This window comes from Sorex fumeus, unplaced genomic scaffold (assembly GCF_029834395.1).
Source record: "Sorex fumeus unplaced genomic scaffold, SorFum_2.1 ptg000063l, whole genome shotgun sequence".
NCBI lineage: Eukaryota > Metazoa > Chordata > Mammalia > Eulipotyphla > Soricidae > Sorex > Sorex fumeus.
Window position 1 is genome coordinate 69720923 of NW_026606120.1, and position 15138 is coordinate 69736060.

The 15138-nt window shown below is 52.5% G+C and overlaps 1 protein-coding gene across 1 annotated transcript in view; it reads right to left on the reverse strand.

Annotated features, from left to right (window-relative positions):
- ABCC3 (ATP binding cassette subfamily C member 3) overlaps nt 1-15138 on the reverse strand; it is a 52853-nt gene that overhangs the window by 1576 nt on the left and 36139 nt on the right. Inside the window, exons 27-30 of the mRNA XM_056126540.1 lie at nt 5060-5206; nt 4778-4936; nt 4120-4286; nt 257-451 (exon numbers count right to left, since the gene is read on the reverse strand). Coding sequence (XP_055982515.1) covers nt 257-451; nt 4120-4286; nt 4778-4936; nt 5060-5206 — 668 coding nt within the window. The remainder of the gene's footprint in view (nt 1-256; nt 452-4119; nt 4287-4777; nt 4937-5059; nt 5207-15138) is intronic.

The following is a 15138-nucleotide window of genomic DNA, read 5'->3' on the forward strand; positions in this document are numbered from 1 at the left end:
CAGGCCCATCAGCATCACCCCCCTTGCTGGGCTAACTTCTGGGTGTGCACATCCAAACCAGGCAGGAGAGGGCCCCGAGGGAGGGCAGGGTGAAGCCCCCTCCCCTCACAGTGTTCTAGGGGACCCCAAAGCCTCCCATGTGTCTCAAACAGCCCTGCCTGCTGTTGGGAAACCTCTCTGCGGCCGGGCCCTCTGCAGAGCTCTCACTTCCCGTGGGCCAGGGACCCCGCCCCGCCTGCCCACCCGCAGAGCCCACCTGTCGTAGTCCATGATGGTGCGGAGGCGGTGGGCGATGGTTAGCACCGTGCAGCTCTCAAACTGGGTGCGGATGACGGCCTGGATGAGCCTGTCCGTCTCCAGGTCCACGGCTGCTGTGGCCTCGTCTAGAATTAGGATGCGGCTCTTACGGAGCAGGGCCCGGGCCAGGCACACGAGCTGCCGCTGACCCACGCTGGAAAGGAGGTGGGCCATCATCTCAGTGGTGTGCCCATCTGCCCCGCCCCGCTCCCCGCTCCCAACCCGGACAACTGCCTTCCCATGATGCAGGACAGCCGCTCTGGCTCTGCAGCCTGAGCCCAGTCCTCCGGCTCCCGGCGTGCAGATGGGGACCCTGAGGGGCCTTGGGGAGAGAGCCAGTGTCCGACACAGGGACAGCCCCAGCCCTTGGCCTCCTCTTGCAGTGACACCTGGTACTATGAAGCCCTTTGGCTTCACTGCATTCGTCACACGTTAGTCAAAAAACACTCAGAAGGGGCTGGAGCGATAGCACAGCATTTGCCTTGCACATGGCCGACCCGGGTTTGATTCCCAGCATCGCATATAGTCCCCTGAGCAACCAGGAGTAATTCCTGAGTGCATGAGCCAGGAGTAACTCCTGAACATTGCAGGGTGTGGCCCAAAAAGAAAAACAAACAAACAAAAACAACCACTCAGGGACTGGAGCCATAGTATAGCAGCTGGGTGCTTGTGTTACGTGAGCCGATATGGGTTTGATCCTGAGCATCTATATGGTCCCCTGAGCCCTGAGCCCCACCAGGAGGGATTCCTGAGCGCAGAACCAGGTGTAAGCCCTGAGCACCACTGGGTGTAGCCCTCACCTCTCCGAATAAAGAAAAAAAAAAAGAGAAAGCACTTCAATGCCTTTTTTCTGGCTATACCTCTCACTTTGTCTATGATCTCAGAATTAAGATGGGCTGTTTTTTTCTTTTTTTGGGCCACACCTGGCGATGCACAGAGGTTACTCCTGGCTTATGCACTCAGGAATTACTCCTGGTGGTGCTCAGGGGACCATATGGGATGATGCTGGGAATCAAACCCGGGTCGGCTGCGTGCAAGGCAAATGCCCTACCCGCTGTGCTATCGCTCCAGCCCCAAGATGTGCTTTTAATTCTGGAGGGTGGGGGTCAGGGCTCTGTTGTGAGTGCAGAGAAAGGTCCTAACAGGGAGGACCTGAAAAGCACCCCCCCCCCCACCACCAGGTAGGAGGGAGCCTTGGAATGCAAACGCTCTCCTGTAACCAGAGGCAGGGAACAAAGCAGGCTGTGTTCGGGCAGGGAGGATGCAGCCCCCCCTCCCCAAGGACAAATACCTCGTCCTTTCCCAGAGGGGTGAGTCACCGCAAAGCGCACGCCCGCCCTCACGCAAAAGCCAGCCGCTCTCCTTGGCCCATTCCCACAGCTAATGAAGGCGCTGGCAGCAGAATGCACCACCATCTCAGCCTCCGGGCTGATTTATGGGGGGACCGACCCGGACGAAACACAGCCTCCACTCCACGTGGCGACCAGCTCAGTGGGGGAGGAGGGGAGCCACGGGACCCAAGGGCTCCCTCCTGGGGACACAATGGTGGCACGCAGGAATGAAGAGGGGGCCAGGTCTGGAAACCCACGCTTGCCCACCAGTTACCCCAACACAGTGCTATCAGTGGGAACCAGAGAAATGCACATTCAATTTTCCAGACTGTGGGAGAGGCTGGGCGCCATGGCTGACTGAGATGCAACTAGGAAAAGTTTAGGGCAAAACTCCCCACTTTTGGGGCTGGAGCGATAGCACAGCGGGGAGGGCGTTTGCCTTGCACTTGGCCGCCCCGGGTTCGATTCCCAGCAGCCCATATGGTCCCCTGAGCACCGTCAGGACTAATTCCTGAGTGCAGAGCCAGGAGTGACCCCTGTGCATCTCCGGGTGTGACCCAAAAAGCAAAAAAGAAAAAAAAAGCAAAAAAACCTCCCCACTTTCTGGGCCAGAGAGTTAGTACAGGGGTTACGGCACATTGCATAAGCTGATCCCTGGCATTGTATATGGTCTCCTGAGAACTGTACCAAGTGTGATGTCTGAGCACAGAGACGGGAATAAACCCCGAGCACCATCAGTGGGGCCCAACCCTCCTCCCCCCTCAAGTAAAACCAAACAAAAACACAACTTCGCTCAGCTCCTCTCCTGCCCCCTTTGCTCATTGAGCAGCTTGAGGCAAATCATTTCATCCTCTGGAATCTTATTTCTGGGCCACGGGACTGCAGTAAAGATTTTTTAAAAAGATACTGGGAGCCAAAGGGCTTTTAACATATTAAATGATGTGCAAATGTAGGTTTTTGTTTTTGAGGCCTGCAGAGTCCCTGGATGTGGACTTAGGAAGCAGCTGGAGCTGAGGAGCAGGAGGGGAGTGGGGCCAGCATCATGGGGAGATGTCTCCAAGGGCGAAGGACATGCTTTGCATGGAGGGGCTGGGCTCCATCGCCAGCAGGAAGCGTCCCTCCATCTCCAGCAGGAAGAGAAACAAACATAGTAGAAAGGCAACAGGAACAACAAAACTGGGGAGCGGGAGAGAGAGCACTGAGGACGGGGTGCTTGCCTTGCACACAGCTGATTTAGGATTGACCCCCTGCACCCTGGACAGTCCGCCAAGCACTGCTGAACCAATTCTTAGATGCAGAGCCAGGAGTAACCCCTGAGCATTGCAGGATGTTTAAACAAATTTTTGGCATTGTGGCTTATAGTACTGTTACTGGGCTGGAGCGATAGCACAGAGGGTAGGGCATTGCCTTGCTCACTGCCGACCTGGGTTCGATTCCTCTGTCCCTCTCGGAGAGCCCAGCAAGCTACCGAGAGTATCCCACCTCCACGGCAGAGCCTGGTAAGCTCCCCGTGGGTATTCGATATGCCAAAACCAGTAACAAGAAGTCTGACAACGGAGACATCACTGGAGCCCACTCAGGCAAATCGATGAACAATGGGAGGACAGTGCTACAATACTGTTACTGATGGGGTTTCATGCCTAACACTGCACCTCTGAGTACCCTCTCCCTTCCCTCGGAGTGATCACTTCCCTCCAACCTGGTCCCAGGGTTCTTTTCTTTTTTGCTTTTTGGGTCACACCCGGCGATGCACAGGGGCTACTCCTGGCTCTGCCCTCAGGAATTATTCTTGGCGGTGCTCAGGGGACCATATGGGATGCTGGGGATCGAACCGGGGTCAGCCACGTGCAAGGTTCCCAGGGTTCTTGTTCCTGTCCTAAACGCCCACTCCTGCCCGTGGAAAGTTTCCAGAAAGAAGAGAAGATCCGTTCTCATGTCCTTTCTTCCTTTTCATGGGGGCTGAGGATGGCGGGTTTGGGGGCAAATCAGGAAAGAGAAGTGGAAGCTTTGAGGCTCAGGAGGAAGTGACTGCCAGCCCTCCCTCACGCCAAGGCTAGCAGCGGGGGACAGAAAACCCCGGTCTCCCAGGAGGCAAAGGGGAACTGTGGGGCTTGCTTTGCTTACTCCTAAACTGCAGAGGAAACTCGGTGTGCCTGGCGCAGGGTAGATGATCCCCCAAAGCACTGCACCTCGGTTCCCTCCTCACCCAAAGGCCCGACCACCTCAGGGAACCCAGGACGCACTGAGGGGGTCTTGGCCCCTCCAGCTCCTGGCTCACATCCCAGACCTGCATGCTTCTTCTGGGCGGTGACTTGGGCCTCCACTTACTCATCCGCAAAGTGGGGCCACCCGTGGGACCTAGGTGAGGAGGCCATGGCACCGTGCACACAGGGGACCCCAACTGCCCCCTGGGGTGCAGAGGGCTGGAAGGCTGCCTGCGTTCTTCTAATGGGGTGCCAGGTCCTCTGCTCCTGAGGGTCCCCTCGGTTACCTGAGGTTCTCCCCGCCCTCGCTGCACTGGAAATCCAAGCGGGCCGGCTGGGAAACCACGAAGTCGCGCAGGTGGGACAGCTCCAGGACACGCCAGAGGTCCTCTTCGGAGGACGTGCTGAAGGGGTCCAGGTTCATCCGCAAGGTCCCCGAGAACAGGATGGGCTCCTGAGACCCCAACAAGGACTCAGAGGGTGTCAGTTGCAGCCCCCCAGGGGGAGTGCCGGGCCCCAGAGTGAGGGGGAACGCTGAACTCTCTCCTGGTCCCCCCCCAACCCCCAGGGAGGCAGCTGCCCACGCACATAAGAAGCGTCTGTGGAGAAGTGATAAGCACGGTGCTGCCAATCAGAGCCCTGGGCGACATGAAACCCAGCCACTAATCTAACTCCAAAGTGTTGAGCCAGCAGAAAAGAAAAAAAAAAGAAAGAAAGAAACCCTCTAAGGGGAAACAGAAAACATGGCCCAGAGCCCAGAGGGGGTGCCCAGGGTGCAGGGCCCTGTCCTCCCAGCTCCATCTGCTGGCCCAGGCCAGACCCCTCCCCAGCCAGGGCCCCTCCGAGCCTTCCAAGGCTCCAAGACTGGGCTGAACCCCCTCCGCCCAACACGCACACACACACACACACACACACAGCACCCCCGGTACAGACCCGGCTTCCCACCTGGGGAATGATGGTCAGCCGGGACCGCAGGTCGTGGAGCCCGATGTCGGCCACGTTGATACCGTCGATGAGGATTTCGCCTTTGGTGGCCTCCAGGATGCGGAACAGGCAGAGGGTCATGGACGACTTGCCGGCCCCCGTGCGGCCCACAATCCCCACCTGAATCAGCGGGAAAAGGGCCGTCAGGTGGAGGCTCTGGCGGGTGGGCATGACCTGCAGTCCCCCCGCCCCGCCCCTGCCCCCACCCCGCTCCCCCCAGGGCAGCGTCCAGCCCTGAGGTACCTTCTCGCCACCGTGCACTTGCAGGCTCAAGTCCTTCAGCACCAAGTCCAGGCCGGGCCGGTAGCGCACCGAGTAATTCCGGAATTCCACCTCGCCACGCAGGGGCCAGCCCGAGGGGGGCCGGCTTCCTTCCACCACCCAGGGGGCCTGGCCCAGAGGAAGGAGGGTCATCACTGGGATGCACGTCTCCCCCACCTCTCGTCTCAGCCTCCCACTCCGCACCCTGCACTGGGGAGCTGTCCCCAAGTGTCCCCGTCCTGCCTTCTCCTGGTGCTTTCCTACTAACCCACTTCTGAGCCATTCCTCCCGGCCTGCCTCAACTGTCCCTTTCATCATCTCTCCCGCGGCTGCTACTCCATGACAGTGTAAGGGTTCCAGCGCCAGCTCACTGAGTCTCCCTGGCCCCTTGAGGTTGGCATTCTAGTCGAGGGGTCAGGCCGACAGCACACACACAAAGCCCTGAGTGCTGAGAAATGCCAGGTGTTGTCGTTTGGTACAGGGCAATCAGGGAAGACTTCCTAAGGAAGGGACAGAGAGCTTAAAGACTTAACCAGAATCAGAAATGTTGACACTGCTGTAACCACGTTCCCTAAACAACAGTAAAAATAAAAATGTGTTCAGCTGGAGAGATCGTACAGTGGGTGAAGCCCCCAAACCTGATATAAAATTAAAAATATACACAGGGGTGAGCTGGAGTGATAAGTACAGTGGGTCGGGTGCTTGCCTTGCACGTGGTTGATCTGGGTTCGTTCAATCCCCAGCATCCCATACGGTCCCCAAGCCCTCCAGGAGTGAGGCTGCACCCAGAGTCAGGAGTAACCCCTGAGCATCGCTAGGTATGTCTCCTTCCCCCCCAAAAAATGTACACAGGGGATGGCTGGAGAGATAGCACAGCGGGTAGGGCGTTTGCCTTGCACACGGCCAACCTGGGTTCGATTCCCAGCATCCCATATGGTCCCCTGAGCACCACCAGGAGTAACTCCTGAGTTCAGAGCCAGGAGTAATCCCTGTGCATCACCGGGTGTGACCCAAAAAGCAAAAAAAAAAAAATGTACACAGGGGAATGAATGGTGGTTCTTGAGCATTTTGGTGGTGATGAGGTGAGGTCACTGTGTATAAACCAAGGTCATATATGCCACACCATCATAAACATATTACCTTAACTATAATAAATTAAAATTTGGGGGGCCCATACCCGGCTGTGCTCAGGACTTAGTCCTGGCTCTGTGCTCAGGGATCTCATATTTGGTGCCAGGGATCAAACGCAGGTTAGCGGTGCGCAAGGCATCGCTCCACCCCACTAAATGTGTTAATAGCAGCAAGCCTCTGTCGTAGGCAGGAGCAGAGAAGGGACCTGTCGTGCTGGAGGTAGGACACAGGGAGTGGGGCCAGGATCCAGGGCCACGCCAGGCCATTTTCAGGATGAGAATTTCCAGTCTGAGTAAGAAAGAACCACAGTCGGGCCGTCCACAGAGAACAATTTTGTGATTTGATGTCTTTTTAAAGGATCCCTCTGGCTGCTAAGAGGGGAAGGGAAGGTGGAGACAGGAAGAAGTTGGAAGGCTGTTAAAATTAATTGGGCATAAGATGATGGCGGCAGCGGCGGCGGTGGTGGCGCAGGCTTCGTGACAGGCTAGATTACGTATCTTGGGATGCTCTGTTCAAAATGAAAACCCGTGGGGAACCCAGGTTCAAGGCAATTATAATGGGGCCGGAGCAATAGCCTAGCAGGTTGGAGTGCCTGTATTGCATGCAGCGACCCGGGTTCAATTCCGGGTACCCCTCTGTTCCTCTGATCTCCCACCAGGAGTGATCCCTGAATACAGGGCCAGGAGTAAGCCCTGAGCACTGCCGGATGTGGCCCCAAAACAAAATGAATAAAAGCGATTATGAATGTCTAGGGACAACAGCAGACAGAGCATTAAGCTGGGAGCTTGGGGCTGTCCTTCGAACGACTGTCCCTTCAAAGAGCAGGGACATGTGCCCCTGCCCAGGAAGGCAGCTCTGCTTCCAGGCAGGACAGACGGGTGTGGTGGCCAGCCAGAGACTGAGCACTCCTCTCTGGAGTCAGAGGCAAGAATTAGCACACAGTGGACAGTGGGTTGGGGGCTCTGCAGACAGGATTGTGTATAGAAAAGGGAAAAAGCAGGTGCTGCCCAGAAAGAGGGGGGATCTGAAGAAGCTGGGGGGAGGGCCGGGGGGGGGATAGGGCATGGCAGTGATGCCTGGGAAGGCAGAGGCAGGCCAGGCTGGGGGGAACAACGGGTGGGGGGAGGGGCCTCAGGGCCAGAGCTGCTCTTTGTTCTGTCTGAATTACAGGAGGAGAGAACCGTGTCTCCTAGGCTGGGACCAGAGAGGGAACTGATGAGCCAGTGCAGGGCAGTGAGGGCCAGGAAGCCAGAAGCGGGCAAGGTAAGGAAGAAGGGCAGACTATGTATATTAGCTTTGAGGGGGGAGTCACTCCTAGGGACTACTCCCAGCCCTGCACTCCGGGATCACTCCTGGTAGGCTCTGGGGACCATTTGGGGTGCTGGGGGTCAAACCCAGTCACATGCTAAGCAAGTGCCTTACTCGTACTATCTTTCTGGCCCCACCGACTGTATTTCGTATATATGTATGTGTGTATTTATTTATCCCTTTTGGGTCGTACCCGGTGATGCTCAGGAGTTACTCCTGGCTCTGCACTCAGGAATTGCTCCTGGCGGTGCTCGGGGGACCATATGGGATGCTGGGAATTGAATTAGGATCAGCTTCGTGCACAGCAAACGCCCTCCCCACTGTGCTATCGCTCCAGCCCCACTGACCGTATTTTATGCTTTTTTGGGTCACACCTGGCAATGCACAGGGGCTACTCCTGGCTCTGCACTCAGGAATTATCCCTGGCGGTGCTCAGAGGACCATATGGGATGCTGGGAATCAAACCCGGGTTGGCTGTGTGCAAGGCAAACGCCCTACCCGCTGTGCTATCGTTCCAGCCCCACCGACTGTATTTTAAAGCAAGATTACTAGGGAGCGGAGGAAGAGACAGTGGGGTGGGTGGGTGTGTGTGTTTTGGGGGGTGGGCTGGTGCGTCTCGAATGGAAGGAGGAACCTGAGCTTTCTGGCTTGAGGATGAGAATTCACAGAGGAAGCAAGACTGATGGGGGAGGACGACGGCGTGAATGAAAGTCCAGCAAAGGGCAAGTCGGAGGACTGGACCCTGAAACCAGGGGGGACATTTCTTGTCCCCAGGTAAAGGAGGGGCCTCAGGACGTGGCTCTGGGGTCATCCTTTCCCCCTACCCACCGCAGCACTGCAGAGTGTGCCTCAGGGTCCCCCAGTGCTGGGGCCAAGCATTGGCCCACTGGATCTGGTTGGACAAATAATGTTGCAAGTGGCCCCTTGAGCGCCTCCCCTAACTCCAGGAAATAGAAACAAATTTAAATAAAAGAGAAAGAAAGAGAGTGAAAGGCCACAGGGAGAATTAAAAGTTTGGTGTTTTTTTTGGGGGGGGGCAGGTGGCAGAGGGGTTGCTTGTGGGACCATGTAGTGCCAGGAACCCAATCTGGAGCGTGCTGAAAACTATGTACTTTAAGTCCTTTGAACCATTTCTCAAGTCCTAACAGAACTGAGAGTCTAGGGTGGGAGAGATGATACAGGAGGTAAGGTAAGGCAGACCCTAATTTGAATCCCTGGCACCCCAGACTGTCCCCTGAGTACAGTCAGGATCACTTCTGAGCACGGAGCCAGGATGAACCCCTGAACACTATCGAATCAAACAAAAACAAAAAATGAAAAAGAATCAAGGGGGTTAGGCTGATAATACAGTGTGTACAGCGCTTGCCTTATACATGGTTAACCTGGAGTTTTATCCCCCGGCACCTCATACAGTCCCCTGAACATTGCCAGGAGTGATCCCTGAACATTGCTGGGTGTGGCCCCCAAACAAACAAAAAAGCCAGAAAATCTGGGGGCTGAAGCGATAGCATAGCGGGTAGGGTGTTTGCCTTGCATGCAGCCGACCTAGGTTCAATTCTCAGTATCCCAAATGGGTATGAGTAATCCCATATGAGTAATTACTGGGTGCAGAACCAGGAGTAATCCCCGTGCATCACTGGGTGTGACCCAAAAAGAAAAAAAAATAGAAAATCTGGATGCAGGGGAGGTCAATGAGCTTTTTTTTCCCCCCACTGAAGTGTCGGCTGAGGTCATAGAAAAGGTCACTGAACACAAGAGAGAAAAGGCCAGGGTCTGAGGAGAAGGACCCTTCAGAGCAGGGAATACGGGTTCAGGAGGCAGAGTCAGAACACCCTCCGTGGCATGTGCTCACCCCGTGGGGTAGACTCGATCTTTTCCAGCGCTGGCTGGCTGCTGCCAACACAGACTGGAAGGCAGTAAGATGGGGTTCCAGGGTGTGATCTTGTGGTCGAGCTGAGCGTGATGGGGGAGGGAGGGGAGCACAGAGGAGTTCAGGCCACACGAGCCGATGGAAAAGGGACAAAGGAAGGCCATGAGAGTGGGGGTCTCGGGTGGGAACAAAGCATGTGACAGCGGAGGGCTTGAAACACATATGGTGGGAACGGAGATTTCAAGTGGTTGCAGGGGGGTGCTGGAGAGACAGCACAGCGGGTAGGATGCTTTCCTTGAATGCGGCCGGCCCGGGTTTGATCCCCAGAATCCCAAGCAGTTCCCCAAAGCCCCAGCAGGGGAACTGATTTGATTTTACCTCACCTAAATCAGACCTAGGCTAAAACAGTGCCTGGATATGTCTTACAAGTAAAAACTACATATTATCTCCAATTCTATTTTCTTGAACACATGGAATAATCTTAATCACTATTTTAGTTCTAAACTGGAACAACTCAAATATTCATCAGAAGGTGAATGGATAAGCAAATTACTATATATATTCCTGCACTGGAAGAGTAGTTGATAATAAGAAGAAATTACTGATACATGCAGCAAAATGAATAATTCTTAAAAACTAAGTGAAAGAAGCCATATGAAAGAGCACATAGTATTTGATTCCGCTTGTATGGAATTCTATCTAAGTCTTTAGTTAAAGCTAAATTCTCATCTAAAAATGGAATAGTATATATTTCATTAGACTATTGTATAAAAAAAGTAACAAATACCTAGAATACATTCATTACAAAAAATAAAGAAAAGTAAGCTTTCTGATGTTGCTCTCTTTCTAAATATATGACATTAAATAGAAGAAAATTTCCAAATTATGTTTTCTAATCCTTCTCAAGGATTAGCACTACCTCCACTACCCAGCCACCGCCACACTCCGGGACGCTTTCTGGACCCGCGTGGCCGCTCTGGCCGAGACTCACGCATGACTGAAGCCCCACAGAACAAGATAAGCGGAACTCTCTGAGACCTTGGACTCCAGGCTCAACGAACCCAGGACAGAGATTCTCTGCTTGCTCCCACCAACCATAGGTGACGAAAGGATTATAATCAGGAGCCCCCCCCACCCTGCCCTGTCTGCTTCCACCAACCACCAGAGATCCAGGGTTTGGATTGCGCACAGAAGACCCAACCTACCCCTATCGGTACCAGGTAAATACCTCACTGGCAGACCTCTACTACCTCCACTACCTCCACTACCCAGCCGCCGCCACACTCCAGGACGCTTTCCAGACTCAACGCAGCCTTAAAGCGGCCATGCGACACATTATAAGACACTAAATACCCATCTTCTGGAATTGCCGTACCATATTTGATAGGGTTCAGATATCGTAACACCTACGAGGGCGATTATAGGTCGCCCCAAAAGCCTCTATCACTCTCGGAAAGCCTGGCAAGCTACCGAGAGTATTCCGCCCGCACGGCAGAGCCTCGCAAGCTATCCGTTGTGTATTCGATATGCCAAAACCAGTAATTACAATGAGTCTCATTCACCTGACCCTGAAGGCTTCACCAATATGGCAGCATTGAGAAGGATGAGAAAGGAGAGGCCGATAAAATCTCAAGGCTGAACTAGGCTACCACAACGAAGGAATACAAAAATGATCTTCTGTACTTTCAATGCACGTATGCTAGCATCAGATGCATCCATCGAGGACCTGATGGTACAAGCGTGAAAGATCAAGTATGACATCATTGGTCTGACTGAGACAAGAAGGTACCAATCTCATCATGCTGTTTTCGACACTGGAGAAGAATTGTTCCTCGGAACATATGATAAAAGAGGTGTCGGAGGTGTCGGTGTCCTTGTCAACACAAACTTGGCCATGAGCATTGATTCATTCGAATGCCTAACAACCCGAATTGAACGTTTACATTTGAATAGATGTGGCTCACTGCTGGCAGTTTCTATCTTTGTTGTCTATGCACCAACATCTAATTATGATGAAGGAGAAATTGAGAAGTTTTACATGGAGCTGGAGAAGTTCTATAAAGAAGACCACACCTTCTACAAGATCATTGTGGGTGATTTTAATGCCAAGATAGGACCGAGAAGATCAGCTGAAGAATCTCACATCGGGACCCATGGCCTAGAATGGAACGAACAGGGTGAGAGACTGTCTGAGTTCATCATGTCAACCAAGACCATCCATGGTAACTCACAGTTCCAGAAGGCCGAATCTAAACGTTGGACATGGGAATCTCCTGGTGGACGTTTCCACAACAAAATAGACCACATCATATTCAATCGACAGTTTTGCCTGACTGATGTCGCTGTTGTCCCAAAATTCCAAACGGGATCGGACCACCGTCTCCTTTGTGAAAAATTCTACTTCACAGAGCGGGGAGAAAGGGCTGCAAAGTTTAAAAAGAGAACTCCCAGAACGACCACCAACTGGGAGCTCTTTGGCACTATTGCGGCAACATGGGAAGATGCCATTGTTGACAACATTGATGAGGAATACGATCGACTGGTTCAGCACCTCCATGATTGTGCAAGGAATGCTGAGAGAGATAACCACAAAAAAAAAAAAAACGCCTGCCTTCAAAAACTCTTGAGCTTATTCGCCAACGTGGTTTGGCGCATGCCTCAGGCAACCGCAAGCGAACATCCAAGCTTGCAAGCAGTGCAGAGATGCGATCAAGGAAGACCTCAAAGAGAGAAGAGCAGAAGTGCTGGTAGATGCGGCAGAAGCCGGGAAAAGTATTTGTAATGCCTGCCTGTCCTTCGCCAACTACAAGACCAAGATGACTGCCCTCCGACGTTCTGATGGATCCATCACATCTTCCAGAATGTCAATGGAGAAGATTATCCATGACTTCTACTCAAATCTCTTTGATAGCCATGTCCACTTGCCAACATACCAAATTCCACAGGATGGATATGTCATTCCCAATGTTCTCCCTTCCAAAAATCTGGCACGCCATTTCATCAGTAAAGAAACGAACAGCACCCGGCCCAGACAAGGTCAGACCTGAACACCTGAAGAACCTGCTGTCAGTACTCATCTATACGCTGGCTTGGCTCTTCACACGCTACCTGTCTGAATGTAAGGTTCCATCCCAATGGAAAACCAGTAGGACTGTACTACTGTACAAGAAAGGAGACATCCATGACATTGGCAACTGTCGCCCGATCTGCCTATTGTCTGTCATCTATAAGTTGTTCACTCGAGTCATCCTAAATAAGATTGGCAGAACACTAGATGACGGACAACCATGCGAGCAAGCCGGGTTCCACAAAGGATTTAGCACCATCGACCATATCCACACAAGAACCAAGCTCATTGAGGTTTCTCGGGAGTTCAAGATGCCTCTCTGTCTAACGTTCATTGATTTAAAGAAGGCCTTTGATTCTGTTGAGATGGAAGCGGTCATTGAAGCCCTAGCCAATCAGGGCGTACAATCTCAATACATCAAGATCCTCCGTGAACTGTACTACGGATTCACTACCAGGATCTCACCATTCTACAAAGAAGTAATCATTGATGTCAAGAGAGGGGTTTGGCAGGGTGATACCAAGTGATCAAGTTTTCTAATAAATTATAGACATAAACTAACTTTTTACTGACTCTGCTTCCCTGAGCTTCCACCTCCCTCTGGGTTCTCTCTGCAGCATGATCAATGTGACCCTGGGCACCCACAACATCAAAGAGAAGGAGGAGAGTCAGCAGGTGATCCCCGTGAGAAGAGCCATCCCTCACCCCAACTACAATACTAAGAACTACTCTAACGACATCATGTTGCTGAAGGTGAGGAGGCAGGTGTTCTGTTCACCTGCGTCCACTCAGAGCTGCGTCTTCCCTGCTCCCATTCTTCCTCCTTGTCCCCAGGCCTCTTTGGGAAAGGAAGACTAGGCACCCCATAGGGGCGTCAGGCCAGGGGACACAGGCTGAGCAGGACCCGCTCTCACTTCCCCATAGCTGAAGAGAAACGCCAAGATGACTAAGGATGTGAAGCCCCTCATCCTGCCTGGGCCCAGGAACAAGCTGCGGCCAGGCCAGGTGCGCATTGCCCTTGGCTGGAGGAAGATGGCCACCTGGGAAAGATTTCCTGAGAAGCTGCAGGAGGTGGAGCTGAAGGTGCAGGCAGATGAGGAGTGTGAATCCAAGTTTAAAGATCATTACAGCGCCAACACTCAGCTGTGCATGGGGGATCCCAAGATAAAAAAAGGCCACATTTAAGGTGAGACTGGAGAATGCAGAGCTTGACCTTGGGGCTAGGCTGATCGGGAGGTGCAGAAAACCAGGCAGTGGGGACTGCTCACTCTCAGAGGTGTTTCCCAGTGAGGGGGCACCTACTGGGGAGAAGCTGGGTCTCTGCCAGCCTCCAAAGCCTTGTGGGAAATATTCAGAGTCTCCCAGGGAGGACCCCAGACTCTGGATACAGCCTGGGGTGTCCGAAATCACCCATTAAGGACAGTCAGAGTTGGTTCCACCAGTGTCTGATGGACCCTCTAAGTGTTACCCACAGCCCTTTCTCAGGACAAACAGGTGAGCGCCAACAGGAGTGATTCCTGAGTGCAGAGCTAGGAGTAACACCTGTGCATTGCCGGGTGTGACCCAAAAAGCAAAATAAATAAATAAATAAATAAATATTTGATCACCTAGTATCTTGTTGCCTACCTTTTATTGTCTTTAAATTTTATTATTATTTTGTTGAGCCAGAGTGATAGCATAGTGGATAGGGCATTTGCCTTGCATGTGGCCGACACGGGTTTGATTCCTCTGCCCCTCTCAGAGAGTCCGGCAAGCTACCTAGAGTATCCTGCTAGCATGGCAAAGCCTGGCAAGCTACCTGTGGCATATTCGATATGCCAAACACAGTAACAAGAAGTTTCACAATGCAGATGTTACTGGTGCCTGCTTGAGCAAATCGATAAACAATGGGAGGACAGTGACAGGGATCCTAGAATTTACAGTATGTATCAGTCCCTAAGATGCACTTATTTTGGGTAAAAGTCACATATTCCTTTTACGTTTTCTCTTCCTTCCTTTCTTTTCTTTTTTCTTTCCTTTTCTTTTCTTTCTTTCCTTCCCCTCCCTCCTTCCCTCTTTCTTTCTCTCTCTCTCTCTCTCTATCTCTATCTCTATCTTTCTTTCACAGGGGGACATACCCAGTGGTGATCAGGGGTTTCTCCTGGCTTTGAGCTCAGAAATTACTCCTGATGGGACTCAGGGAGCCATATGGGATGCCCAGGACTGTACCTGGGTCAGTCAAATGCCCTACCCATTGTACTATCGCTGCGGCCCAAGACCCTTTATAGTTTCTTTGCAAATTCTTTCTCCAACTTATCTACAATATCAATTCAAAACTAAGGAATTCTATTACATAAATAATGTATGTTCAATAAAAGTAGTTCAGAAAGTGTAACTAAGCAGGGAAGTTAAAATTGCCTGAAAAATTATCACCCAAATGATAGATTTAGTTTAAATTCTGACTTTGTTAGCTATTTTCTTCATGGCCTTCAGTGAATCTTGACTTCCTTTTTCTGAAATTAATTGTTGGGGCTCTTGGCCAGATCTGTTCCCCCCATGCTTCCCCTGGCCAGTGCCTGAGTCTCTAAACATTCTTCACCACCTTTCTTGCTGTGGCATCTTCAGACTCCTCACCACCACCTAGCAAACACTCACTGCTGCTGAGTCTCTGGTTTGTGGCTCATGGCCTGGGGGTGGAGGGGGCTG